At 38.3% G+C, this 27,440-nt stretch overlaps 1 protein-coding gene across 1 annotated transcript; it reads right to left on the reverse strand.

Annotated features, from left to right (window-relative positions):
- Positions 1-60: 60 nt before the first annotated feature.
- LOC142174258 (uncharacterized) lies at positions 61-26,780 on the reverse strand. Its single transcript, XM_075240050.1, has 7 exons — positions 26,681-26,780; positions 26,433-26,584; positions 25,506-26,099; positions 25,114-25,260; positions 980-1,769; positions 782-903; positions 61-339 (listed from the first exon to the last, which is right to left on the reverse strand). Exons 1-7 carry the CDS (start codon positions 26,778-26,780, stop codon positions 61-63), a joined length of 2,184 nt encoding a protein of 727 aa, XP_075096151.1.
- Between the last annotated feature and the right edge of the window lie 660 nt (positions 26,781-27,440).

Here is a 27,440-nt window from a genome sequence, read left to right on the forward strand (position 1 = left end):
TAGGTTGTCATCTTTTGTTACTTCAGATACTGAGTCTCCTTTGATGAAAGAATCATATTTTTAAGATGTGAGTTTCACATTAAACTCCAATGGAGTACGAGCTGGTTTGGATCCTCCTAATCCCATTTCAGAGAAAAGTTTCAATGCATATTTTCTTTGACTCATTACTATGCCTTTCCTGGATCTAGCAAATTCTATCCTAAGAAAGAATTTTAGTTCATCCAAATCCTTCATTTTGAACTTGAGCTTGAGATTATTCCTGGTTTTGACTATCAAATTAGAACAACTCCCTGTCACTAATAGATCATCTACATAAACCAAGACAACTACTAGTGCAACCTGCTCTTTTTTGGTGAAAAGAGAGTAATTATAGTGACTTTGAGTAAAGCCAAAATTCAGTAAAGGATCAGTCAGTTTTTTATTCCATTGCCTTGGGGATTGCTTCAAGCCATACGATGATTTATGAAGTTTGCAGATTTTAGGAATCCCTCCCTAGATTGCAAACCCTAGGGGAATGTCCATATAAACTTCTTCTAGAATATCACATTGAAAAAAACATTGTGGACATCCATTTAGTAGATAGGCCAATGTTTGGCTGCTGCAATAGCAATGACAGATTTTACTATGACCATTTTGGCCATATGAGAGAACGTTTCTATGTAATCCAACCCCTCCTGTTAGCTATAGCCCTTAGCCACTAGCCTAGCTTTATACCTCTCCACATTTCCTGATGCAATGTACTTCACCTTGTACACTCATCTGCAGCCTATAGGCATCTTGCCAGGAGGAAGGTCAACATTACTCCAAGCGCGTTGTCCTCTAAGGCTGCAATCTCTGACTGCATAGCCTCTATCCACTGTTTATGTTTCACATCTTCATAATAAGACTTTGGCTCTGCAATAGCTGAATAAGCAGTAAGCAATTCCAAAAGACTGAAATATATTGGCATAGGAAACGTAATTAGACATAGGATAACAACAGTTAGCATTCTCTTGCTTCTGAGTGACATAGTCTTTTAGCCACATAGGTGGTCTACTCGTTATGGTGGATTTCCTGCCTGCCTCTAGTGCATTTAAAGACATAGGAGTGTCATGTGCTGTAGAGTTGGAAGCATCAACTGTCTCAGTGGGTGCAACAAATGCTGGTGTGTCCCGTATGATAAGAGGTTGCACAATTGCTTCTGGCATGACAATGTCTGAGGCTAACTCAGCAGATTCAGCAGTCTCTGAAGTAGGAGAAATAGAAGAAGCAGTGGAGGAGATAGTTGTTAAGTCTAGGACCGAAAATAAGGAGGAAATAGTAGTAGGAAGATGTTCAAATGGAAATACATCTTCTTTGAACACTACTTCTCTGCTAACTTGAAAACTTCTTGAGTGGATAACATACATTTTATATCCCTTTTGTGTCATGGAGTAACCAAGGAATATGGCAGGAACTGCTCTAGGTGAGACTTTGTCCCCTCTTTTGAGATCTGTGACATATCCCAAGCAACCAAATACCCTCAGATGACTAAATGAAGGTAAGTGATTATGTAACACCTCATAGGGACACCCGCCTTGAAGAGTAGGTGTAAGTACTCTGTTGATCACATAAACAACAATTATAGTACATTCTCCCCAAAACTTTAGAGGAACTGATGCCTGGAATCTCAAGGATCTTGCAGTGTCTAGAATGTATCTGTGTCTCCTCTCTGCTACTCCATTTTGCCGAGGAGTGTAAACATAAGAACTTTGATGAATGATTCCAAAGGATTGAAGAAGTGCTGTCATCTGTGAATTAAAGAACTCACAACCATTGTCAGTTCTGAGCACTTTTATAGAGCATGAATAGACATTATGAACCATGAGTAGGAAGTTTCTTAACACTACGATTACTTTACCTTTGGAAGGCAGCAAGAAAATCCAAGTGTACCTGGAGTGATTGTGAGCACGTGATTTTTGCCTCACATGAATTACTCTAAAAGAATTCCCAAAATTAGGTCTTTTCTTTAATTATGTGTTATTCTAGGAATTACTGTGCTATTTTCCTGATTGTTTGCATATTTAATTTTATTAATGCATTAAAAATACAAAAAATATAGCATCTACGCTTAGAATTTGATTTTACATTTTTTGGTTAGTTTAGTAAAATGTTGTTTTACAAAAAACGAAAAATTCACAAAAAATAACGTATTTTTGCATTTTAGTGTTTAATGTCAAATTTTGTGATTTTTCTTTTAATTTGGTGTTTAATTATTTGTGATAGGTATTATTTAAAGTTAATTAATATTTTTAAGCTAATTTAGGTCTTTTATAATTTAATTAGGATTTTAATTTCAAATTTTGAAAGAAAAAGGAAGAAAAGAAAAGGAAAAGAATTAAATAAAAGAGAAGGAAATCGGAATTGGGCCAATCCAATTTAGTCCCCAAGCCTAAACCAATTTTTTACCCCAGTCCAACCCAAAACCAGGCACATACCCGGTCCGTCTCCAGCCTCAACCAAACGACGCCATTTCAGGCGTTTCAATCTGAACCGTTGAATCAGCCTAATCGAACAGTCCAAAGCCTTCCTCACAACCCGACCCGTTCCCACACCCGGACCGCCCCAGTTGAAACCAAAATGACCCCGTTTCCATTTATGATTTAATCAGAGCCATTGGATTCCAATCATCCAACGGCCCTAATTAAATCAAACGTTTTAATATATCAAACCCCCCCAAACCCGGCCCTTCCCATTTCATTCCCCCCATCTCTTCAGAGACCCAATATAACGCCGCCTCACGCCACCGCCCTCCGCCCACCGGAAATCGCCTCACGGCGGTTCCAATGGTCCAATCCCTTCCAAAATTACACCCAGAACCACCACGACCCCCTCTTTCCAAATTCATAACTACTTTCCCTCGAATTTTGCCCAAACCTCTCGAATTTCAGATCTAAAGTTCAAATCCCTAAACCCCAAAGTTAATTTCCGTTAAATCCATGGCATGCATGATCCAGGTTTCCATTTTTATAATTTAGAAAGCTGATTCATGCGAAATTGATGGTTTTTGTTTGTTCTTGACAAAGAACAAGCGGTCATCATTAGTTTCGTGAAATCAGGACATCCGACATTTGGTTTCAAGCTAATATTGGTAAGTATTCATTCTCTTTTGCTATTTGTGTTTGTTTTTACTATCCGTTTACCCCTTTTCTTATATTGTTTTTAGTATTGTTGATTGGTGTTAGTTTCTGAACCTAGGTTTTTTTTACGATTAGTTCTGCATTTGTAATTGTTTCTTTGGCCTTTTACTCTCGTCTTCTAGTTTTTAGAACGTTAATCTCTGATTTTGTTATATTATTTGTTCACCTTGCTTAATTGTCATTCATGATTTTTGAATTTCTAATTTTTTTTATCTTATTGTTAATTAGTCTTGTCTCGACTTGATATTTTAGTTAATTCTAGTTCATTAGTTTAGTTTTAAAGTCAATAATTTAATTGGGTTTTGGTTTGAAACCATTCAAATTGGTTTTCTGTTCTGTTTTATCATGGATCGATTGGTTAATTTAATTTGGCGATTCATTTCTAACCCAGTTTCAACGAAGGCCCAAAGAATTTGTTCACCTACTTGGGTCAACTTCACCATTGTGATTTTCTGAAATAATAACAGGGTCATGGGGGTAATTTGGGTAGTCTAACCTAAGGGAACCTCAATAATTGAATTAGCTGGCTGCTAATAAGTGATAAGGTTTAGAAAGAGCACTACTGAATTAAATTAAAAGCACTAAGTTAAGTGGGATTAAAAAAAATGGAAAGGATAAGTTGTAGTGGAAAATGCACTAATTAGATGCCCATTTAAGGGGGCAGAAAATCAGAGGGAAAAAGAACATTCTGACAGAGAGGAGAAGAACATTCGGAGACATAGAAAAATACGCTGAGTTCATAGAGAGTTATAGAGTAAAAGATAGAGAAGAGAGAGTAAAAAGAGTTCATAGATAGGAACATTCTGAAAAAATACAAAACAAAAAATATTTACTGTTACATTGATTCATCCGGAGTTACTCACTGTTTCCTGGTTAAAAATTTGGGTTGTTCTTGCTATTTAGCTACTGCTGAACTTCATCCCCCTGTTTCCTTTATTTCCAGGTACAGTTTCTTGAATTCTGATGGATGTAGGCTTCATAAGAAAGATGAAAATGAGAGTTTGAAATATGACATCAAACCTGTGTTGTCTATTTACATGGTGTTTATATTCTTGGTCATTTGATTCAATATAGTTTAGTCGTTTTAGTTAGATTGACTAAGTTATTATGTTGTAATTAAATTATGGAATGTTGAATTTTTTTTTTGATCAAGCATGAATTAATAGATAATTTTGTGTTTAGGCTACGGTAGCTAAATATGTGGTAATTTGGAACTGTTAGGGACTATAGCAGTATATTTCCTTAATATATGACTTTAGCTTCAAGTTTGGTTAAAATAGATATTGTGTTTGTATGGGATTCTGTATTAGAATAGCTGTCGATAATGATTGTTAAAGTAAATCCTCAACAGGTTCATTATGTTATTTTCTCTTCATTCTAATGTAATCAGTTGTGTTGTTTAATTTGTTGTTGGTAAATTCATGTGACTATGGTTATTTGCCTCTTCTTTAGCTTTTGGTGGATTTGCTTATTTTTTTGGGGCAAGGTTAATATAAGTTTGAACTTACGATTTTAGGGCTTCTATGCTGAATTTGAGTGTCATTAATCACGGCTTGCAGTTTTCAAATAGCAACTAGTTTGGTTGAGTTCTCTATCGTTGCGTGTGTCCTGTTTCCGTTTGGTTTTGATTTTGTCACGATGTTAATGACTACGTATAATGTTATAGAAACGGACGTTTGGGTTTATTGTCTATCCTAAACTTCCTGATTAGTAGCTTGTATTTTGTATGGGTTTATAAAGTCTATTGTGGAGGTGGGTTTCGAATTTTAACAAAGCTAGGCGCACATAGGTTCTAATGATCATGTTAACATCCTTATGAAATTATATTATCCAATTAAGTTGTGGCTTTAGTATTAATGATCATGGAAATGGTTTTGGAGACATGATTCTTTGTTCATTTAACTAAATTTTGGTCATAAAGGGGAGTATCACAGTACTGTCCTCAAGCATTTGTTGGAATATTTTAAAGCTTGCAATCAAATTTTGTGATAAGTGTTTTCATTTACAGTACATATCCAACAAAGCATTCCTTATGTAAGTATCCATTTTAATATGCAAAGGGATCTGTCATTACCTGTATGCGGGCACTCTAGTAGGCATTTTAATAGGTTAAAGAGTTGCATATGTCCTCAACGCATAAAATTGTTAGACGTTGTATTGTTGCAAACGGTTGTTCAAGAGAGATGCAATTATGGGCTACTGTTATTGCACTATGCCTCCTAAGCAAATCAAATCAATTATGATTGTGTACACGTTCGCGTAACATAATTACGATTCTAAAAACCAATTTGGAGTATGCGTTCGGGCAACCTCGATCAAACTTTCTTAATAATAAAAATGGGTGCTAATGGGCCGTTAACTAAAATTAATTCATATAACATGAGGTGTGCCATGTTGAATAAAATCCCAAAACCCATGGCCCCCACTTAATTAATTTTAACTCTTTAGAAATTGTGATTTGCCATTTTTATTAAATAACCCGTGGACCTCAGATAATTATTACTAACTCTTTTAAAACCGGGGTGTGCCATCAATTGAATTTTCATGGCCTCCGCAAATTTCTTTTGTTATTTTGAACGATCTTAAAACTCTAAAAAAAAAGGACTCTCGAGGGATGCGTTCGCGCAACTTCAACTAAAATTTTCTTAAATAAATAAACATTATTAATTATGGATACGTACGCGTGACATGATTTTGACGCTCCTAAACAAAAGAGTATACGTACGCGTAACTCAATTCTTTAATTACGAATAATCAAGTGATTTTTTTTTAAAAAAAGCGGTAAAGATAAAATGCATGTAGGATATTAAATAATTTAAGCCAAGTATAAATTGTTAAGCGACCGTGCTAAAACCATGGAACTCGGGAGTGCCAAACACCTTTTCCCGGGTTAACAGAATTCCTTACCCGGTTTCTGGTCCGCGGATCGTAAATAAGAGTCAACCTTCTTCGATTCGAGATTTTAAACCGGTGACTTGGGGCACCATAAATTATCCCAAGTGGCGACTCTGATTTAATGTGAATAATCTCATTTCGATTGCCACTTAAATTGGAAAAACTCTCTTATATCCCCCCACGGGGAGGAAAAAGGAGGTGTGACAGCTCTGGCGACTCTGCTGGGGAGAAGAACCCAGAATTTCTGGTTCAGGGTTCAAGAATTTGAGCTTAGAATAATTGTTATATTTGGCTTTATTTATTATCTGGTTTATTCACATGTTTGGGCTTAATGTGCTAAATGTTGCTTTTTACCACTTTGATATTATTTGAACTGTATATATAAACTGTTACGAAACCCCTCTTCTTTCTGAGTTTTCTGAATTTATGGTGCACACGTGCGCGTGACCCACCTATCTGTTAGAAGTCATACCAAATAGAACGAAGTTGGTCCAAGTAACTAGGCCGGGTAGACTCTCGTGCTCCCGGTACGTTGCCCCCACTTCGGCTCGAGCTGTCTGCTTGGGTAAGCCAAGTCTAGAACAGTATACCCCAGGTTTTACACTTAGAATAACTCAGCTTCATGCCGGATCCCTAGTAGGAATGTTTGTTTGCATCATGTGCATTTGACTTCGGAGACTCAACACAGGGGTTGGGTCTGTCTAGGACAGGTGTACCCTGAAATGAAAAGACCATCCCGATGCATCTTACTTGTGCATTCATTTGTTTCGGATTTGCATGTTGACCAGCTTATGAGAAAAAGTTAGAAAAGGAAAATCAAGGTGAGGACCGAGAAAGAAAATTGGTTGTTTTTCGAGAAAAAAAAAACAATTTCCAAACTATTTTGAAATTCTTTCAAAACTTTGAAAAACAAAAGAAAGAAATTTTGTGTTTTTTTAAAAAAATAGTTTTATTATTACAAACTACGTAAGTTTGATTCTCGCCGGATGTGAGATAAGTAGGCAACCCACATCGGGCCCAGCTATTTTTTTTAAAAAAGAAAGAGAAATAGATAATAAGTAAATAAAAATGTGGGTACATAAATGCCATTGTATTGTCATAAGTAAGGCGATGTCATTCTTGTCCAAAATATGCCGAATGTCCCCAAAAAGGCGCCAGAAGGCATTTTTTGCAAGAACAGCCGCCTTTGGTTGTTTTTTTTTTAAAAAAAATATAAATAAATTTTTAAAAAAATTGCCGGTTAGCAAACACAGCCTTTAAATCTTCTTCATCAAAGTGTTTTTTTTATGAATTTTTTTTTTCAAAATGATTCTTGATTTTTGTTTTTAAAATTAAAATCACTCGCAGGTACAAAATGAGCACCATCCAAAACCCACCGTTCACAGATGCAGATGAGTTTCTATTTCGGCTTCAGATGTGGTGGTATGAATTAGGAGGAGATGGTAAGAAATGGGTCATTAAGTATTTGGGAGCTCTCACAGATATTATGAAAGTTAAACCACGTGATGATTTGATTACAACACTAGTGACTTTTTGAGACCCTGTTCACAATGTCTTTCGCTTCTCTAATTTCGAGCTTACTCCCACATTAGAAGAAATAGCTGGATATTCCAGTTTTGATGGAGATTTGAGAAACCAGAATCTTATATTCCCAAAGGCTCCCTCAGTACACCGATTCTTTGGTCTTCTGAATATCTGTAATCAAATCAGAAAAAGCAATGTTGTCAAAGGGTGTTGTTCTTTCAACTTCCTATATTCAAGGTTCGGAAAGCCGGATGGATTTGAAATTCATGAAAAGGGCCTTACTAATAAACAAAACAAGGACACCTGGCAGATTCACCGTCACTTCACTTTTATGGTGGCTTTTCTGGGAATCATGATCTTCCCAAACAAAGAGCGGACGATTGATATTCGCATAGCCAGAGTCTTACAAGTCCTCACTACCAAATAACATCACACTCTTGCCCCGATCATTCTCTCAGACATTTATCGGGCTTTGACTTTGTGTAAATCCGGGGCAAAATTCTTCGAAGGGTGCAATATTTTGTTGCAAATGTGGTTGACTGAACATCTCTTGCATCACCCCAAGTTCATGCAGTATGGTTCCAGCAAGGACAATTTTATTGAGAGTTATGAAGAAAGAATAAAGGATTATAAATCTCCAGAAGGGGTGGAAGCCTGGATATCCCATTTAGATTCTTTAATGTCAAGTCAAATTGAGTGGACTTTGGGATGGCTCCCGGTAAGAGAGGTGATACACATGTCAACCTTAAAGAGTTATTAGCTGTTGTTGGGTTTAAAAAGTGTCCAGCCATATGCGCCATAGAGAGTTCTAAGACAGTTAGGGAGATACCAAGTGGTGCCTGATGATAAAGATTTGAGTGTGCAAGTGATTGAGCTACACCCCGAAGCCACTCTCCCTGTGGCTTTAATCCAGCGGATTTGGAATGGTTGTCGATACTTGAAAGATGATACCCAAGTTCCAGATCCTGCGAAAGGTGAGATAAATCCGGGCTATGCTAGGTGGTTTGAGAAAAGATCCCGTGTGGATGATGCACCAGAACCTGATCCTAGAAGGCCCATAAAAAGACCGCATGTTCAAGCCTTTGATGACAAAATCCAAGAATGGTTGGCTTGGGGTGAAAAGGAAAAAGGGTACAAAGGAACTATTCATGCCTTAGAAGAAAGCCTGAGGAACCTCAATTTGGAGAAAGACTTATAAGCACAAGAAGCAGAAGGTGAAAAGAAGAGTCTGATTAGCGAGAATAAAACTCTCCGCGCTCAGTTTCAACAGATGAAGAAAGCCTCTGAAGCGCCAGTGAGAAGTTGGAAAGATCAGAAAATCATTGTCAATCTGATGGAAAAAATGCAAGATTATGACTCCATCTTGACAAAGACTGAAAAGGCTTTAGACAAAGCTAAGGAAAAAATCATACAGTTAAATGAGGAGGCCAAATATAGTAAGGAACGCCAAGTAATGAGATTCAAAGAAGAAATGGATCAATTCAAGAGAGAGAAGGACCACTGGATACATTCAGAAGCTCAACTCCATGCACAGTTGGAAGAAATGAGAAGGTACAACAGAGAACATCAACATGCAGATATTGATAGGGAGATAGCACAGGCAAGACTCGAGCAGGCCAGACTTCGAGCTCAATTGGAGTCAGCTTTAGATCGCGAAGACCACATAAGAGATATAGCCACCACTCGCCAACAGCAATTGCAAAACCAAGACCAAAATCTCCAAGACTTAAGAGCACAAATCCATGATTTGGCCGTTTATACTTCTCAAAGTTATGTGAACTTCCAAGGGATGGATTATGAAAGGTTCTTGGAGCATGCGCCTACTTTTGCCCGTCATCTTGCAGTAGAGATAGAGAGGATGTACCGTACACTAGGAGGTCAGTCGGGTCAAGCCCCACTTTGAGCAGATGTTCCGGTGATTAAAATCAAAAGATTGTGGAGTGAAGCGTAGTCATAGTTGTTGGAACTTTTCATATAATAGTCATGCTTTAGTTTAAATCCATGCTGAGTCTTTTAAACCATTTTCTTAAAGTGTCGTCCAAATGTAATGTCACTTCTGTCTTTGTACTGTTTCGTTTGTTAAAATAAATAAAAATAATAATAATTGTTTCCACCAGAACTACGCTCGGTCTGATTCATGCAGGGTCATGATACGTAGGCAATCTTCATAAGATTCGACCACAACCAAAAGAAAGGAATAAAATAAAAAAAGGGGAGGGAAATAAAAGATAAGCGTGAGTGACAATAAAAGGGAAAGGTCAAGAAAAGCTGGGATAACACAAGCAACCGAGCAAATACATGGTAGAAATGACTAATTGCCTAGGTGCATTGCATCCCTATGTGTGGTTGTTTATTTGTTAAAACTCTGATCACTAACAAGTTTGGTTGTCATTATCAGAATTCAAGCAGTTAGTACACCTAAGCATACTGGCAACCCACCCCTACCAAACCAGATCCAAAGGAGAAATAATCATGTTTATCCCAGATGTAGACACCAGTGTCATTGAAGGAGAAGAGTTGGACGTTAACGCCATAAAAGAAGAGATGTACAAATTAAAACAACAAATGGCCGAAATGTATCAGGCTTGGGCTAAAAGACAACCGCCATCTGCTTACCCGGCTAACCCTACCTTCACTCCACCACCAGCTCAAGCTCAAGATCATCCTACCATCGATCTATCCCCGAGATTTACCATTTACCAACACTACCGGGGCACCACTTCTCATACACCACAATCTCCACCCCCTAAATCAATTCCATACCCTCCTCCACCAGTAACTCCTATCTTCGTAGCACCTCCACCAGCTACACTCCACAAATCTCCTAGCGAGCCTATGTTCCAGTCCTAGGACAACCAATACTACCGCTCGGAGCCCACTTTCAAAGCTCCATAAACCCATTCCTATACTCCTCGCTTTGACCTCCCGATAGAAACTGATAAACTAGTCAAAAATACTGAACAGGAGGAGATGTTCAGGAAAGTTAAAAGCTTAGAACAATCATTCAGAGACATGTGGGGGTTGGGAGGGCAAGTCAGTGTGGCCTACAAGGACCTATGTCTGTTCCCCAATGTGCAATTACTGGCAGGTTTCAAGATGCCCAAATTCGATCTATACAACGGGCACGGTGATCCAGTAGCCCACTTGAGGGGGTTTTGCAGCAAGATGAGGGGAGCTGGAGGAAAAGATGAATTGTTAATGGCTTACTTCAGTCAGAGTTTGACTGGATCAGCATTGGAATGGTATACCTGCCAAGACCATGGGAGATGGTACACATGGGATGATCTGGCGCAAGCATTTGCTTGTCACTTCCAATACAATCTTGAGATTATTCCAGATCGACTGTCCTTGACTAAACTTGAGAAGAAGCACAGTGAAAGCTTCAGAGAATATGGTTTCCGATAGAGGGAGCAAGCAGCAAGAGTAGATCCCCCAATGAAGGAAAGTGAGATGGTAGATTACTTCCTACAGGCTTTGGAACCTACTTACTATGGTCATTTGGTCTCAGCTATGGTAAAGTCATTCAACGAAGTAGTAAAGATGGGGGGAATGGTAGAATAAGGCCTCAAGTCGAATAAAATCATGAGTTATTCGGCTATCAAAGCGATTATTCAGGCTATTCAGGGCGGCATAGGAGGGATTGGGAAGAAGCAGAGAGAAGAAAAAGCAATGGTTGATTCAGGAACTTGGTCCGGATCCAGAGGTTCGCCTTACCACTACAATCAACCTCGATCCCACCAACAAACTTATCACCACAACCCACCCCAACACTACTATTCCCCACCAGAACCTCATTTTTCCGTCCACCATGCACAAGCATACAACCAACCTCCTGCCCACACTCAATGGCGTACTCTCGTCCTACAAAATACTTATCCACATCCACACGCCTACCAAAGCACTCCCGGACCAAGTTTCCGGCCTAGTCAAGCATTCAAGGGTGAAAGGTTGCAGAAAAAGAAAACCTTTACTCTGTTGGGAGAATCATACATCAGTCTGTTCCACAGGCTAAAACAGCTAGATATGCTAAGGCCGATACAGTTCAAACTGCCAAATCCTCCTCCAAAGAATCTTGACTATGCTGTCAGCCGTGAGTATTATTCTGGTACTCCGGGTCATGATACAGAAAAATGTTGGCACTTGAAAAGTGCGATACATGAGCTTATTGATACCAATAGAATTGAAGTTCAAGCTCCCAAGGCGCCCAATATTAACAAGAATCCAATGCCAGCCCACCAGGAGGCAAATATGATCAAAATAGTGCATGCGGATGGAGAGCCCAAGAAGCCATCACAGACCGTCATGATGATTCAGTCTAGTGGAGTCAAGATAGATGAACAATCAGCAAGTGAAAAGTTGGTGATCAAGCCAAGCAAAAAGAGTGTTGAGCCATCTTTGGCAGTTGAAAAGGGGTCTTTAAGCAAAGTTGCGACAAAACAGGAAGGGGCGAAGGTGATTGTACAAAGAGCGGCCAACAAACCCGTCATAATCGTGGAAGGTGCTCATACAGACCATGTTATCATCAAGCCGGTAACCCAGTTACCAATAATCAACAGCAAGGCTATTCCACGGAATTACGAACGGGTAACAGTGATGTACAAAGGGAAGGAAGTCAAAGAAGAAATCTGTAAAGTGCAGGGTTTGACTCGCTCGAGAAGGTGTTTTACTCCCGAGGAGTTAAGAAGAGCTAAAAATAATCCAGCACTGATAAAGAAAGCCGTAACTGAAGAAGAAGTAGAAGAATTCTTGAGGAAGATGAAGCTACAGGACTACTCTATCGTGGAACAATTAAGAAAGACGCCTCCTCAAATTTCCCTATTGTCATTATTGATCCATTCGGATGAGCACCGTCAAGATTTAATGGAGATCTTTAATGAGGCACACGTTCCCGATAAGATCTTCGTGAATCACTTAGAAAAAATAGCCAACAAAATCTTCGAAGTAAACAGAGTCACATTTTCTGATGATGAATTGCCTATAGAAGGTACTGAGCACAACAGAGCTCTTTACCTCACGTTAAAATGTGAGAACTCTGTGGTGACCCGGGTATTGGTTCACAACGGGTCAAGTGCAAACATCTGTCCCCTCTCCACTCTAAGCAAGTTGAAAATAGAAGATGAGAGGATCCATAAGAACAGTATTTGCGTGAGGGGATTTGACGGCGGAGATAAAGATTCAGTTGGGGACATAGTGCTGGAACTGACGATAGGGCCATTTGAGTTCATAATGGAGTTTCAGGTGCTGGATATAGTTGTTTTCTATAATTTACTGTTGGGTCGACCATGGATCCACGCCGCTAAAGCAATCCCATCAACACTACACCAGGTAGTCAAATTTGAATGGGATAGACAGTTTATATGCTCGCAGCAATGCCATTATACCAGTCATTGAAGTGGAAGATGACCAGGGACCATGGGTCTACCAGGTTTCTGACATGATGTTGGTAGAGAAGGTTCCGGAGGGGAAATACATTCCAAATCCAAAGATAACCGCCGCATCAGTCATGGTAGCCTATGAGATGTTGAAGAATGGTTTTGTACTCGGTAAAGGTTTGGGCTCATCTTTGCAAGGCATCATACAGCCGATGTCCCTTCCTGAAAACTTGGGAACGTTTGGTCTGGGATTCAAGCCCACTGTCGCAGACATAAGAAAGTCCAAAAAGCTAAAACAGAAGACATGGGTCCTTCCAAAGCCAATCCCACATCTTTTCAAATCTTTGTCAAGTCCGGTACCAGAAGTCGCCCAGTAACAACAATTCCCGGTTCTATGATTAATTCTGACGAGGAGTTAATTGAAAGATTTGAAAAGTTGTTTGATGGTGTGAACATGGTGGAAAGTGGTGAAGGTCCTAGCAACGCAGAAATTCAATTCGTTGGGCCAGAAATAAAGCTTAATAATTGGAAAGCCACTCCTCTCCCCATTTGAAAGGAGTTTTGGTAGTTTATTTTGATTTTCCTTCAGTTTATCTGGATTATTCTAGGGTTGTAATCCAGATTTTTATCTTTCAGTCTGTTTGAAGTGTGCAAACCTTGTTATCTTTCATCATTCAATGAAATGCAATTTCCCTTTCTTTATCATTCCTGATAGTTTTTCTTTTTCTGTACAATTCTTTTTACGCTGGCTTTAATGATATGGCATGCATAAGGAATCCCCAGCCCAGTCTTAAAAATCAATCTGATTCTGAAATAATAGGTCAAGAAGTAGATTGTGATTACAAATCAGAATACGATGAGGCCTTCGAAGAGATTAGCAAGGAGTTAATTCACTTCGAAGAAAAACCCAAACCCAACCTGAATGATATAGAAGCAGTCAATTTAGGAGACACAGATAATATTCGAGAGACTAAAATAAGTGTCCACCTCGAGCCAAAGATCCGGTAAGAGTTAATCGAAGCACTCATCGAATTCAAAGGTGTTTTTGCATGGTCATATGACGACATGCCGGGTTTGAGTACTGATTTAGTGGTCCACAAATTGCCTACTGATCCAGCATTCCCTCCCGTCAAGCAAAAGTTGAGGAAATTCAAAACTGATATGAGTGTGAAGATTAAAGAAGAAATTACCAAGCAGTTGGATGCAAAGGTTATTCGGGTCACTCGATATCCTGTTTGGTTGGCTAATGTCGTGCATGTACCGAAAAAGGACGGCAAGATCAGAGTATGTGTCGATTACCGCAATCTCAACAAAGCAAGTCCGAAGGATAACTTCCCACTACCTAATATTCACATTTTGATCGATAATTGTGCCAAGCGTGAGATAGGATCTTTTGTGGATTGTTATGCCGGGTATCATCAGATTCTAATGGACAAAGAAGATGCAGAAAAGACGGCTTTCATCATACCATGGGGGACTTATTGCTATAGGGTAATGCCATTTGGTTTGAAGTAACGCTGGGGCAACTTACATGAGGGCCATGACTACCGTGTTTCATGATATGATACACAAGGAGATTGAGGTATACGTAGATGATGTGATCATAAAATCAAAGCGTCAAACCAACCACATTGGGGATTTGAGGAAATTCTTCCAGAGGCTTCGCAGGTAAAACCTCAAGCTTAACCCTGCCAAGTGTGCATTTGGTGTTTCATCTGGAAAGCTGTTGAGATTCATAGCCAGCCGGCGAGGCATCGAATTGGACCCATCAAAGATCAAATCCATCCAAGAATTGCCACCTCCGAGGAACAAGACTGAAGTGATGAGTCTGTTAGGGAGGTTGAACTACATCAGTAGGTTTATTGCTCAACTCACGACAACTTGTGAGCCTATTTTCAAATTGCTGAAGAAGGATGTTGTGGTCAAGTGGAATGATGAGTGTCAAAAAGCATTTGATAAGATAAAAGGATACTTGTCAAACCCACCTGTGCTGGTTCCGCCAGAACTAGGGAGACCTTTGATTCTTTACTTGACAATTTTGGAAAATTCATTTGGCTGTGTACTGGGGCAGCATGACATTACCGGTAGAAAGGAACAGGCTATCTACTATCTTATCAAGAAGTTCACGACTTTTGAGGTTAAGTACACTCATCTGGAAAGGACATGTTGCGCCCAAACTTGGGTGGCTCATAAATTGAAACATTATTTGTCATCCTACACTACTTACCTCATTTCGCGCTTGGATCCGTTGAAGTATATCTTTCAAAAGCCTATGCCGACAGGGAGACTTGCGAAGTGGAAAATATTGCTCACAGAGTTTGACATCATCTATGTGACTCGGACTGCGATGAAAGCCCAAGCATTGGCCGATCATTTAGCCGAAAACCCGGTCGATGAAGATTACGAGCCATTGAGAACTTATTTTCCCGATGAAGAAGTGATGCATATCGATGAACTGGAGCAAATTGAAAAACCAGGCTGGAAACTTTTCTTTGATGGGGCTGCTAACATGAAAGGAGTCGGAATAGGAGCTATGCTTATTTCTAAAATAGGGCATCACTATCCTGTTACGGTTCAACTTCGGCTTTATTGCACCAAAAATATGGCTGAGTAAGAAGCCTGTATTTTGGGTCTAAGGCTAGCTGCAGACATGGATATCCAGGAAGTCTTGGTCTTGGGAGACGCGGATCTTCTGGTACATCAAATTCAAGGAGAATGGGAAACGCGAGATTTGAAGCTCATACCGTACCGACAATGCTTGCATGATCTTTGTCAACGGTTTCGATCAGTGGAGTTTAGGCATATTCCAAGGGTCCATAATGAGGTCGCCAATGCTTTGGCTACCCTGGCATCAATGTTGCACCATCCGGACAAAGCTTATGCCGATCCTCTGCATTTCAAGTCCGAGATCAGCATGCTTACTGTAACATGATTGAAGAAGAACATGATGGCGAACCATGGTTCCACAATATTAAGGAGTACATCAGAATGGGAATATATCCAGTGCAAGCCACGGGGGATCAAAAGAAAACAATTCGATGGTTGGCAAATGGATTCTTCTTAAGTGGAGGAGTTTTGTATAAGAGAACACCAGACCTTAGATTATTAAGATGCATAGATGCTAGACAAGCTACGACTGTCATGTCCGAGGTACATTCGGGAGTCTGCGGACCACATATGAGCGAATATATGTTGGCAAAGAAAATTCTCCGAACATGCTATTATTGGCTTATCATGGAGCGAGATTGTATCAATTTTGTGCGCAAATGTCATCAGTGCTAGATACACGGAGATTTGATTCATTCTCCACCATCGGAATTACACACAATGTCGGCACCATGGCCCTTCATTGCTTGGGGCATGGATGTCATTGGACCAATTGAGCCAGCAGCATCCAACGAGCACAGGTTCATTCTGGTAGCCATTGATTATTTCACCAAGTGGGTTGAGGCCAAAACTTTCAAATCGGTGACCAAGAAATCAGTGGCCAATTTTGTTCACTCAAATATCATCTTTCGATTCAGAATCCCAAAGGTTATCATCACAGATAATGGTGCTAATCTTAACAGTAACTTGATGGAAGAGGTATGTCAACAGTTTAAGATTACACATCGCAATTCTACCCCATATCGTCCCAAGACGAATGGAGCAGTCGAGGCAGCCAACAAAAACATAAAGAAGATACTTCGGAAAATGGTAGAAGGTTCGAGGCAATGGCACTAAAAATTACCATTTGTGTTGCTGGGATATCGCACTACTGTTCGTACTTCGGTAGGTGCAACTCCTTATTTGTTAGTATATGGCACTGAAGCAGTAATACCTGCAGAAGTTGAAATCCCTTCCCTTCGGATTGTCGCTGAGGCTAAGATTGATGATGATTAGTGGATCAAAATCCATTTGGAGCAGTTGAACTTGATTGATGAAAAAAGATTGGCAGCAGTATGTCATGGCCAGTTATATCAAAAGAGAATGGCAAGAGCATACAACAAAAGGGTGCGTCCTCAAAAGTTTGAAGTGGGTCAGCAAGTGTTGAAACGTGTCCTTCCACATCAGGTTGAAGCAAAAGGCAAGTTCACCCCGAATTGGCAAGGGCCATTTATTGTAACTAGAGTATTATCCAACGGTGCTCTATGTTTAACAAATATCGAAGGAAAATGCATAGACATGGCTATCAATTCTGATGCAGTCAAGAGATATTATGTATGATTTTTTTGTTGTAATTGTTGAATGTTTGTACCGGGCATTGTTTTGAAGATTGAAATGACGAAGGCAATTTGCTCTGCTATCTAAACACTTTACCCTTTGTTCCCCCTTTTGATCTTTATTTATTTCTTTCATACCCCTCTTTTGGAATCAATAACGAAAAAGAGAGAAAAGAAAGAAAAAGAGAAAAGAGAAAAGAAAAGAAGTGAAAAGAGAAAGTATAACAACAAGGAAATTCAGGTGCGAACTACGTTTGACCTGATTCCTGTTAAGGATACGTAGGCAGCCTCACGGCTCGGTCATAGTAAAATAAAATATCAAAAGATCCCCAAGCAAGAAACTAGGGCAAAAGTTGTACTTGTAATAAGAAATGTGATTCCAAGAGTTGTAATTTTAAACCCATGTCAAATTGTTTTGAGCCTGTGATACACTTTCTTTCTAACCCCATCCAAAAGCCCACATTACGGTCCAAAGAAAGACCTTCCGATCAGTCTTCGAGAGATTCCAAGTTGAGCAAATAGAGGTGATTCATATCAGGATAACACTCAGGTCCAAGCAAGAAAAGTAATAAAAATGAGAAAATCTTATTGGTGAAAACCTTCATGGGCAGCATGAGGCAACGAAAGCTGAGAGAAAGTAAAAATAAGAGAGTCTTATTGGTGAAAACCCTCATGGGCACCATGAGGCGACGAAATCTAAGAGAAAGTAAAAATGAGAGAGTCTTATTGGTGAAAACCCTCACGGGCACCATGAGGTGACGAAAGCCGAGAGAAAATAAAAAAGTATTATTGGTGAAAACCTTCGTGGGCACCATAAGGCGAAAAGGAATTGAGGAACAAACAAATGAGAGAGGTTTGTCGGTGAAAACCCTTCAGGGCACTGCAAGTCGAACAAGGTCCGTAAGTTGACGGAAAGTAAAATTGGGTTGCGGAAATCATAGAGAACAAAGTAAAACAATTGGAAAGGAGATTGGTTGAATATATTGGGCTGATTAATCCAAAATGCATACCATGATCATTGGTGCCAGTGACTCCACTCAGATAAGTTCCTTTTTTCCTATCTCCAACAGTCATCCAAATTTGGATTTTCTTCTTTATTCTTAATTCTCAAAATCGTCGCATTTCATTGCTGTTAATTTTTACTCCTCTAAAGCTCTTCCAAGGTTAGCCTTGTTCCAACAAATAAGAAGGAATGTCAAAGTGTACTACCATATTCAAAATTGCACAAAGCAAAATACGGCTAGGACATGCTGGAGATAGTATGATGAAAAGTGGGACCTAGGGTGTAAGTAAAGTTTAAATCGGTGGAATAGTTCAGTAATGTCATGAGAGATGTATGGTTACGAATAAAAGGGTCAGAAGTGAAAAACAACAGTTGGGGATCCTACAGTAAGGATCAGTCATGAGGTCAAAACAGTCCTTTCGATCAGTTCAAGGCAGTCTATTGAAGCAAAGCATGGCAATGAGAAAACCATCCCCAGCAAGAATGCCACAACTAACCACCACGTTTTAAACTGACAAGATTTTCTTTGATTTGAAACAGGGGCAAAGATGGAATTTATTTCAGGAAGCACCCTGTAAGGAAAGCAAGTACCATGCAGGTTTGATCGTATAAATTCTCAGGACCCTCCTAGAAAATGGGACTTAGCTTTAATTCAAAACACTCATGAGTACAAGATCTAGCATAAGCTCTACTTTGTGAAAACATAAGTTGGTTTGAATTTTTCATTTTTTTAAGACAAGACTCAATTCGAAACTTCAGGACCTTCCTGGAAAATGGGACCTAGGTTAAAATCCAAAAAAAACATAAGTAGTGGATATAGGATAAATGTGCACCAAAAGAGATATAAGTTGGCTTCAAAGTTCGCATAAGAGTTTTCAAGACCCACCTGAATAATGGGACGTAACTTTAAGCATTCCATTAGATAAGTAAGTGTTGTTATAAGAGAGTACAATTTAGCCGTAAAATTGTCACTCTTAAGTTAAGACTTGATTTTTGATTATCAGGACCCTCCTGGATAATGGGACGTAGTTTAAAACTGGCTTGGATAACAAGATTTAGCATAAGACATACCTTCAGTAGATATAATTTAGCTTTAAAATTGTCGTTAATCAAGAGTTGTCAGGACCCTTCCGGATGATAGGGAGTAGTTTAAGACCTTCTTAGATAACAAGATTTACCAGAAGTCATACCTTTAAAAGATATGGCTTAGATTTAAAATTGTCGTTTAGTTAAGAGTTGTCAGGACCCCCCCCCCTGGATAATGGGACCTAACTTTCAAATTCTTAGTAATATTTGGTAATATGATTCAGTTTGCCACTCACAGATGCGCCCAACTACCAAACTGGGGCAGAAAATTTTCTTTTGTTTTGTCTATTTTTGTTGAAGTAAGGTGCCCATCTGAAGAACAGGGAGAACAACACGGATGTTAAAGATAAGAGCGTGACCAAGTCTAGCAATCAGGCATCCACCTGGAGAATAAGGAAGGACAGTTGAAGTATCAGCAATCAGGCGTCCACCTGGAGAACAAGGAAAAACAGTTGAAGTATCAGCAATCAGGCGTCCACCTGGAGAACAAGGAACGACAGTTGAAGTATCAACAAGCAGGCGTCCACCTGGAGAACAAGGAACAACAGTTCAAGTTTCAGCAATTAGGCTCCCACATGGAGAGCAGGGGAGTACAATTCAAGTTTCGGCAATCAGGCGCCCACCTGGAGAGCAAGGGAATACAATTCAAATTTCAAGTAATCAGGCGCCCGCCTGGAGAACAGAGGAAAGGAAACAATAGTCAAAGGAAGACATTTAAAAGGTTCAGCAATCAGGTACCCGCCTGGAAGAGAGGGAAAGCATCTCAAAAATACAATTCAAGTTAGCAACAAAGGAACTTCTTAAGAAAATACAAGTCAACAAGGCAACAACAGTCACAAGACCAAGTTTGAAAATAAATCTTTGTAAAGCATATATTATAGCTTAGTCTAGATTCTTCATTTTGTCATGGTGTAATAAGGGGGTCAGTAAGCAGTATCAGCAGCAGCATCAGTAACAGTGAAATCACAGCTTCATGGTAGTCCCAGCTACCAAAACTTTCCGAACTACATTGACCTGATTCCTTTATAGCCAAGGATATGTAGGAAACCTTTGAAGTAGAGGTTCGGTCAAATATTTCAAAAAAGACTTCCCACGGAGTATTCAATCGGGCAAAGATCGCTCGTATCCGCTCACTTTATCTTTGCACGCAAACTCTTTGTGTTTCCGGGCAAAGAGGGGCAGCTGTGAGCACGTGATTTTTGCCTCACACGAATTACTCTAAAAGAATTCACAAAATTAGGTCTTTTCTTTAATTATGTGTTATTCTAGGAATTACTATGCGATTTTCCTGATTGTTTGCATATTTTTGTGTGCATATTTAATTTTATTAATGCATTAAAAAATACAAAATATATAGCAACTGCGCATAGGATTTGATTTTATATTTTTTGGTTAGTTTAGTAAAATGTTGTTTTACAAAAACGAAAAATTCACAAAAAATAACGTATTTTTGCATTTTAGTGTTTAATATCAAATTTTGTGATTTTTCTTTTAATTTGGTGTTTAATTATTTGTGATAGGTATTATTTAAAGTTAATTAATATTTTTAAGCTAATTTAGGTCTTTTATAATTTAATTAGAATTTTAATTTCAAATTTTGAAAGAAAAAGAAAGAAAAGAAAAGGAAAAGAATTAAATAAAAGAGAAGGAAATCGAAATTGGGCCAATCCAATTTAGTCCCCAAGCCCAAACCAATTTTTTACCCCAGTCTAACCTAAAACCAGGTACATACTCGGTCCGTCTCCAGCCTCAACCAAACGATGCCGTTTCAGGCGTTTCAATCTGGACCGTTGAATCAGCCTGATCGAACGGTCCAAAGCCTTCCTCACAACCCGACCCGTTCCCACACCCGGACCGCCCCAGTTGAAACCAAAATGACACCGTTTCCATTTATGATTTAATCAGAGCCGTTGGATTCCAATCATCCAACGGCCCTAATTAAATCAAACGTTTTAATATATCAAACCCCCCCAAACCCGGCCCTTCCCATTTCATTCCCCCCATCCCATCTCTTCAGAGACCCAATATAACGCCGCCTCACGCCACCGCCCTCCGCCCACCGGAAATCGCCTCACGACGGTTCCGGTGGTCCAATCCCTTCCAAAATTACACCCCAGAACCATCACGACCCCCTCTTTCCAAATTCATAACTACGTTCCCTCGAGTCTTGCCCAAACCTCTCGAATTTTAGATCTAAAGTTCAAATCCCTAAACTCCAAAGTTAATTTCCGTTAAATCCATGGCATGCATGATCCAGGTTTCCATTTTTATGATTTAGAAAGCTAATTCACGCGAAATTGATGGTTTTCGTTTGTTCTTGACAAAAAACAAGTGGTCATCATTAGTTTCGTGAAATCAGGACATCCGACGTTTGGTTTCAAGCTAATATTGGTAAGTATTCGTTCTCTTTTGCTATCTGTGTTTGTTTTTACCATCCGTTTACCCCTTTTCTTATATTTTTTTTAGCATTGTTGATTGGTGTTAGTTTCTGAACCTAGGTTTTTTTTTTTACGATTAGTTCTGCATTTGTAATTGTTTCTTTGGCCTTTCAGTTTTGTCTTCTAGTTTTTAGAACGTTAATCTCTGATTTTGTTATATTATTTGTTCACCTTGCATAATTGTCATTCATGATTTTTGAATTTCTGATTTTTTTTATCTTATTGTTAATTAGTCTTGTCTCGACTTGATATTTTAGTTAATTCTAGTTCATTAGTTTAGCTTTAAAGTCAGTAATTTAATTAGGTTTTGGTTTGAAACCATTCAAATTAATTTTTTGTTCTGTTTTATCATGGATCGATTGGTTAACTTAATTTGGGGATTCATTTCTAACCCAGTTTCAACGAAGGCCCAAAGAATTTGTTCACCTACTTGGGTCAACTTGACCATTGTGATTTTCTGAAATAATAACAGGGTCATGGGGGTAATTTGGGTAGTCTAACCTAAGGGAACCTCAATAATTGAATTAAGTGGATGCTAATAAGTGATAAGGTTTAGAAAGGGCACTACTGAATTAAATTAAAAGTACTAAGTTAAGTGAGATTAAAAAAATGAAAGGATAAGTTGTAGTGGAAAATGCACTAATTAGATGCCCATTTAAGGGGGCAGGAAATCAAAGGGAAAAAGAACATTCTGACAGAGAGGAGAAGAACATTCGGAGACACAGAAAAATACACTGAGTTCATAGAGAGTTATAGAGTAAAAGATAGAGAAGAGAGTAAAAAGAGTTCATAGATAGGAACATTCTGAAAAAATACAAAAAAATTTTTTTTACTGTTACATTGATTCATCCGGAGTTACTCATTGTTTCCTGGTTAAACATTTGGGATGTTCTTGCTGTTTAGCTACTGCTGAAATTCATCCCCATATTTCCTTTATTTCCAGGTATAGTTTCTTGAATTCTGATGGATGTAGGCTTCATAATAAAGATGAAAATGAGAGTTTGAAATATGACATCAAACTTGTGTTGTCTATTTACATGGTGTTTATATTCTTGGCCATTTGATTCAGTATAGTTTAGTTGTTTTAGTTAGATTGGCTAAGTTAATATGTTGTAATTAAATTATGGACTGTTGAATTTTTTTTTTTTGATCAAGCATGAATTAATAGATAATTTTGTGTTTAGGCTACGGTAGCTAAATATGTGGTAACTTGGAACTGTCAGGGACTACAACAGTATATTTCCTCAATATATGACTTTAGCTTCAAGTTTGGTTAAAATAGATACTGTGTTTGTATGAGATTTTGTATTAGAACAGCTGTCGATAATGATTGTTAAAGTAACTCCTCAACAGGTTCATTATGTTATTTTCTCTTCATTCTAATGTAATCAGTTGTGTTGTTTAATTTGTTGTTTGTAAATTCATGTGACAATGGTTACTTGCCTCTTCTTTAGCTTCTGGTGGATTTGCTTATTTTTTTGGGGCAAGTTTAATATAAGTTTGAACTTGCGATTTTAGGGCTTCTATGTTGAATTTGAGTGTCATTAATCACGACTTGCAGTTTTCAAATAGCAACTAGTTTGGTTGAGTTCTCTATCGTTGCGTGTGTCCTGTTTCCGTTTGGTTTTGATTTTGTCACGATGTTAATGACTACGTATAATGTTATAGAAACGGACGTTTGGATTTATTGTCTATCCTAAACTTCCTGATTAGTAGCTTGTGTTTTGTATGGGTTTATAAAGTCTATTGTGGAGGTGGGTTTCGAATTTTAACAAAGCTAGGCGCACATAGGTTCTAATGATCATGTTAACATCCTTATGAAATTATAGTATCCAATTAATTTGTGTCTTTAGTCTTAATGATCATGGAAATGGTTTTGGAGACATGATTCTTTGTTCATTTAACTAAATTTTGGTCATAAAAGGGAGTATCACAGTACTGTCCTCAAGCTTTTGTTGGAATATTTTAAAGCTTGCAATCAAATTTTGTGATAAGTGTTTTCATTTACAGTACATATCCAATAAAGCATTCCTTATGTAAGTATCCATTTTAATATGTAAAAGGATCTGTCATTACCTGTGTGCGGGCACTCTAGTAGGCATTTTAATAGGTGAAAGAGTTGCATATGTCCTCAACGCATAAAATTGTTAGACGTTGTATTGTTGCAAACGGGTGTTCAAGGGGCTACTGTTGTTGCGCTATGCCTCCTAAGCAAATCAAATCAATTATGATTGTGTACATGTTCGCGTGACATAATTACGATTCTAAAAACCAATTTGGAGTATGCGTTCGCGCAACCTCGATCAAACTTTCTTAATAATAAAAATGGGTGCTAATGGGCCGTTAACTAAAATTAGTTCATATAGAATGAGGTGTGCCATGTTGAATAAAATTCCAAAACCCATGGCCCCCACTTAATTAATTTTAACTCTTTAGAAATTGAGATTTACCATTTTTATTAAATAACTCATGGCCCTCAGATAATTAATACTAACTCTTTTAAAATCAGGGTGTGCCATCAATTGAATTTTTATGGCCTCCGCAAATTTCTTTTGTTATTTTGAACGATCGTAGTTTGCTTTAGACCCGATTTAGATTAGTATTGTGATTATGTATATGCTCGCGTAACATAACTGCAAATTTAACTCTAAAAAAAAGGACTCTCGAGGGATGCGTTCGCGCAACTTCAACTAAAATTTTCTTATATAAATAAACGTTATTAATTATGAATACGTACGCGTGACATGATTTTGACGCTCCAAAACAAAAGAGTATACGTACGCGTAACTCAATTCTTTAATTACGAATAATCAAGTGATTTTTTTTTTAAAAAAAGCGGTAAAGGTAAAATGCATGTAGGATATTAAATAATTTAAGCCAAGTATAAATTGTTAAGCGACCGTGCTAAAACTATGGAACTCGGGAGTGCCTAACACCTTCTCCCGGGTTAACAGAATTCTTTACCCGGACCGTAAATAAGAGTCAACCTTCTTCGATTTGAGATTTTAAACCGGTGACTTGGGACACCATAAATTATCCCAAGTGACGACTCTGATTTAATGTAAATAATCTCGTTTTGATTGTCAATTAAATTGGAAAAACTCCCTTATATCCCCTCACGGGGAGGAAAAAGGAGGTGTGACAGTGATCATCTACTAAAGTTAAAGAGTACCTTTTACTATCGTGTGTAGGAATTTTGTAAAGGCCCTAAACATCTCCGTGAATAGTATGAAAGTAAGTACTAGAGATAGTATTACTCAAAGAAAATGGCAGTCTTGATTGTTTAGCTAATGGACAAACAGTACAATGACCTTCAGATTCATCAAGTTCTACATACTGAAACTCTTTCATCCTTTTCACAGTACTAAGTGGCACATGGCCTAGTCATTTATGCCAAAAGTCTACGCTTATTCTAATGCCAATTATTGTATTTACAGCAACTGACTTTGAGAAATCTTTTGAAGCATTACACTGTGGAACAGTTGTCACAGCAGAATCCACATGAAGCTTGCTATTATGGTTGAACACATATAGACCACTGTCCTCTCTACCAATTTCCTTTACTTTGCCACTGAAGAGATCCTGAAAATGAAGAAGTCAGGAAAGAATAAGGTTGTACAATTTATTTATTTTGTTAGCTTTGACGCAGACAAGAGATTGTGTTGGAATATAGGTATATACATCACATTAGTTATCTTTTGACCAGGAAAAATATAGGTAGAACCTATGTGATTGACAGTAACTGAATCCCCAGTAGATAGATGAACTTTGCACTTTTTAGATTTATCACATAAGCTATTTTTAGTCAAAATTTATTTGTTGTTAACCATGTGGTTTGATGCTCTAGAATCTGCTATCCACTTAATTAGACCCTGACTAGTGGCAGTAGCTGCATTTGCTATACCTGCAGGCACATATGAGTTGTCATTCTCATTCCCTTTACCAAGCATTTGCAGAATTTGAGTGTACTGCTCCTGAGAGAATTGTGGAATCCCTGTTAGTCCAGCTTGAATATTCTGATTCTGACCTTGACAAGGTTCTACATTTCTTGCCAAGTTAACACTTGCACCAAAAACAACACTAATAGGAGCAGAGTTGGTATCATTGTTAGATTGGTTATCTCTAGCATAATTGATAGAGGGAATCTTCTTCTTAGCTTTAAAGTCTGCTGGATATCCTATCAGCTTATAACATGTATCTTTGGTGTGCCCTTTGAAATGACAATAGTTACAGTACAAGTTGTTCTTTTTGTTCCTATAAACAGGTCCTGAACTTCTTAAGCTGGAAGATCCTCCGATGTTATTGTACATGGCAATATTGCTAGGACTGGGTGAATTAGTAGCCATGTACCCTCCATTGTTGCTAAACAAGGCTATTCCCTCATTTATCTCAGACACATGTGTAGGAGGAGTCAAGATCTCCTGTTTTCCTCAGATATTATCATAGCATATGCCTTGTTAATCGAAGGAGTTGGTGTCATCATCATAATCTGATTGCTAGACTGAGTATATGATTTATTCAACCCCATTAGAAACTGCAAAAGTCTTTGAGACTCAAAGTGCTCAACATACTTTTTGGACTCTTCACAACCACAACCAGGTCAAGGCATCAAATTTTCCCTACAATTCTTTCAACTTTGAGAAATAGACTGAAACTGATGAGATATCCTGAGTTAAGGTGGCTATCGATCTATGAAGGTACAAAATTCTAGATCTATTCACTTTATTAAAGGTTTCCCTAAGGTCTGTCCAAACCTTTTGAGCACTCGTAGCATACACCATACCACTCAGTAATTTATTGCTAACATAATTCATTATCCATGAAAGCAGTATAGCATTCCACTTCTCCCACAGCTCATGCAAAGATGGATCAAATTTGTCCTTAGAATACCTACCATTGACAAATCCTAATTTGCTCTTTCCAAGCAAACTAACTCGCATAGGATTGTTCCATAAGGCATAATTCTTAGGTCCAGTAAATTTAATTGAGATTAGCTAGATACCCGGATGATGCTGATCTACAACTGAAATTGTGCCAATGTTGCCTCTAGCTGGAGGTGGTGCAGGAATATCAATAATACCATCTGAACTCTCAATCGCCATTGATGATGAAGTTGAAAACTTAGAGAATTTTCTGAATTGTGAAACCCTAACTGTTCAAAGACAAAGCGCACCAACAATGCTGAATCGAAAGCATTTGGGGTGAAATGAAGAACAATTGAAGATAGCTCCAGAGAGGAGTAAACGGAGCTCGAATCAATCCGCAAGGTCTGATACCATGTTGATTTATGGAGAGCAAGAGAAAACGAGAGAAGAGGAAGAAGAGAGATCAACGAGACTATGGAGAGAACATTTCTCTGATATCAAAAATGAAAAAATAAATATAAGGACTAGCTTCCTTCAGTATATACTATACACTAACGGACCTTTTAACTTAGCTATGTCCAGCTGTCACTAACTACCCAACTATCATTCTAAGCTAACTAACTACTGTTAAGCTCCTATTAGTTCAACATATTCCATAATTAAATAGGTTGGTCTCTTGGCATTTAATTTGGTTTGGTTTCTATCAATTTCTTAAAAAATTAGTCTTCGGAAATAATTTTTTTTTCTTTAAAGAAAATTATTTTGTAAAAAAATTGAGTTTAGAATAGTATTTGAGAAAGATTTGTCAAATTTCAATTAAAGGTGTTAAACGAGCCGGGTCAACCCGGTTTCGGACCGGCCCGGCCCGGTTAAAACCGGCCCGAACCGGTATAACAG

Source organism: Nicotiana tabacum, chromosome 20 (genome assembly GCF_000715075.1).
Source record: "Nicotiana tabacum cultivar K326 chromosome 20, ASM71507v2, whole genome shotgun sequence".
NCBI lineage: Eukaryota > Viridiplantae > Streptophyta > Magnoliopsida > Solanales > Solanaceae > Nicotiana > Nicotiana tabacum.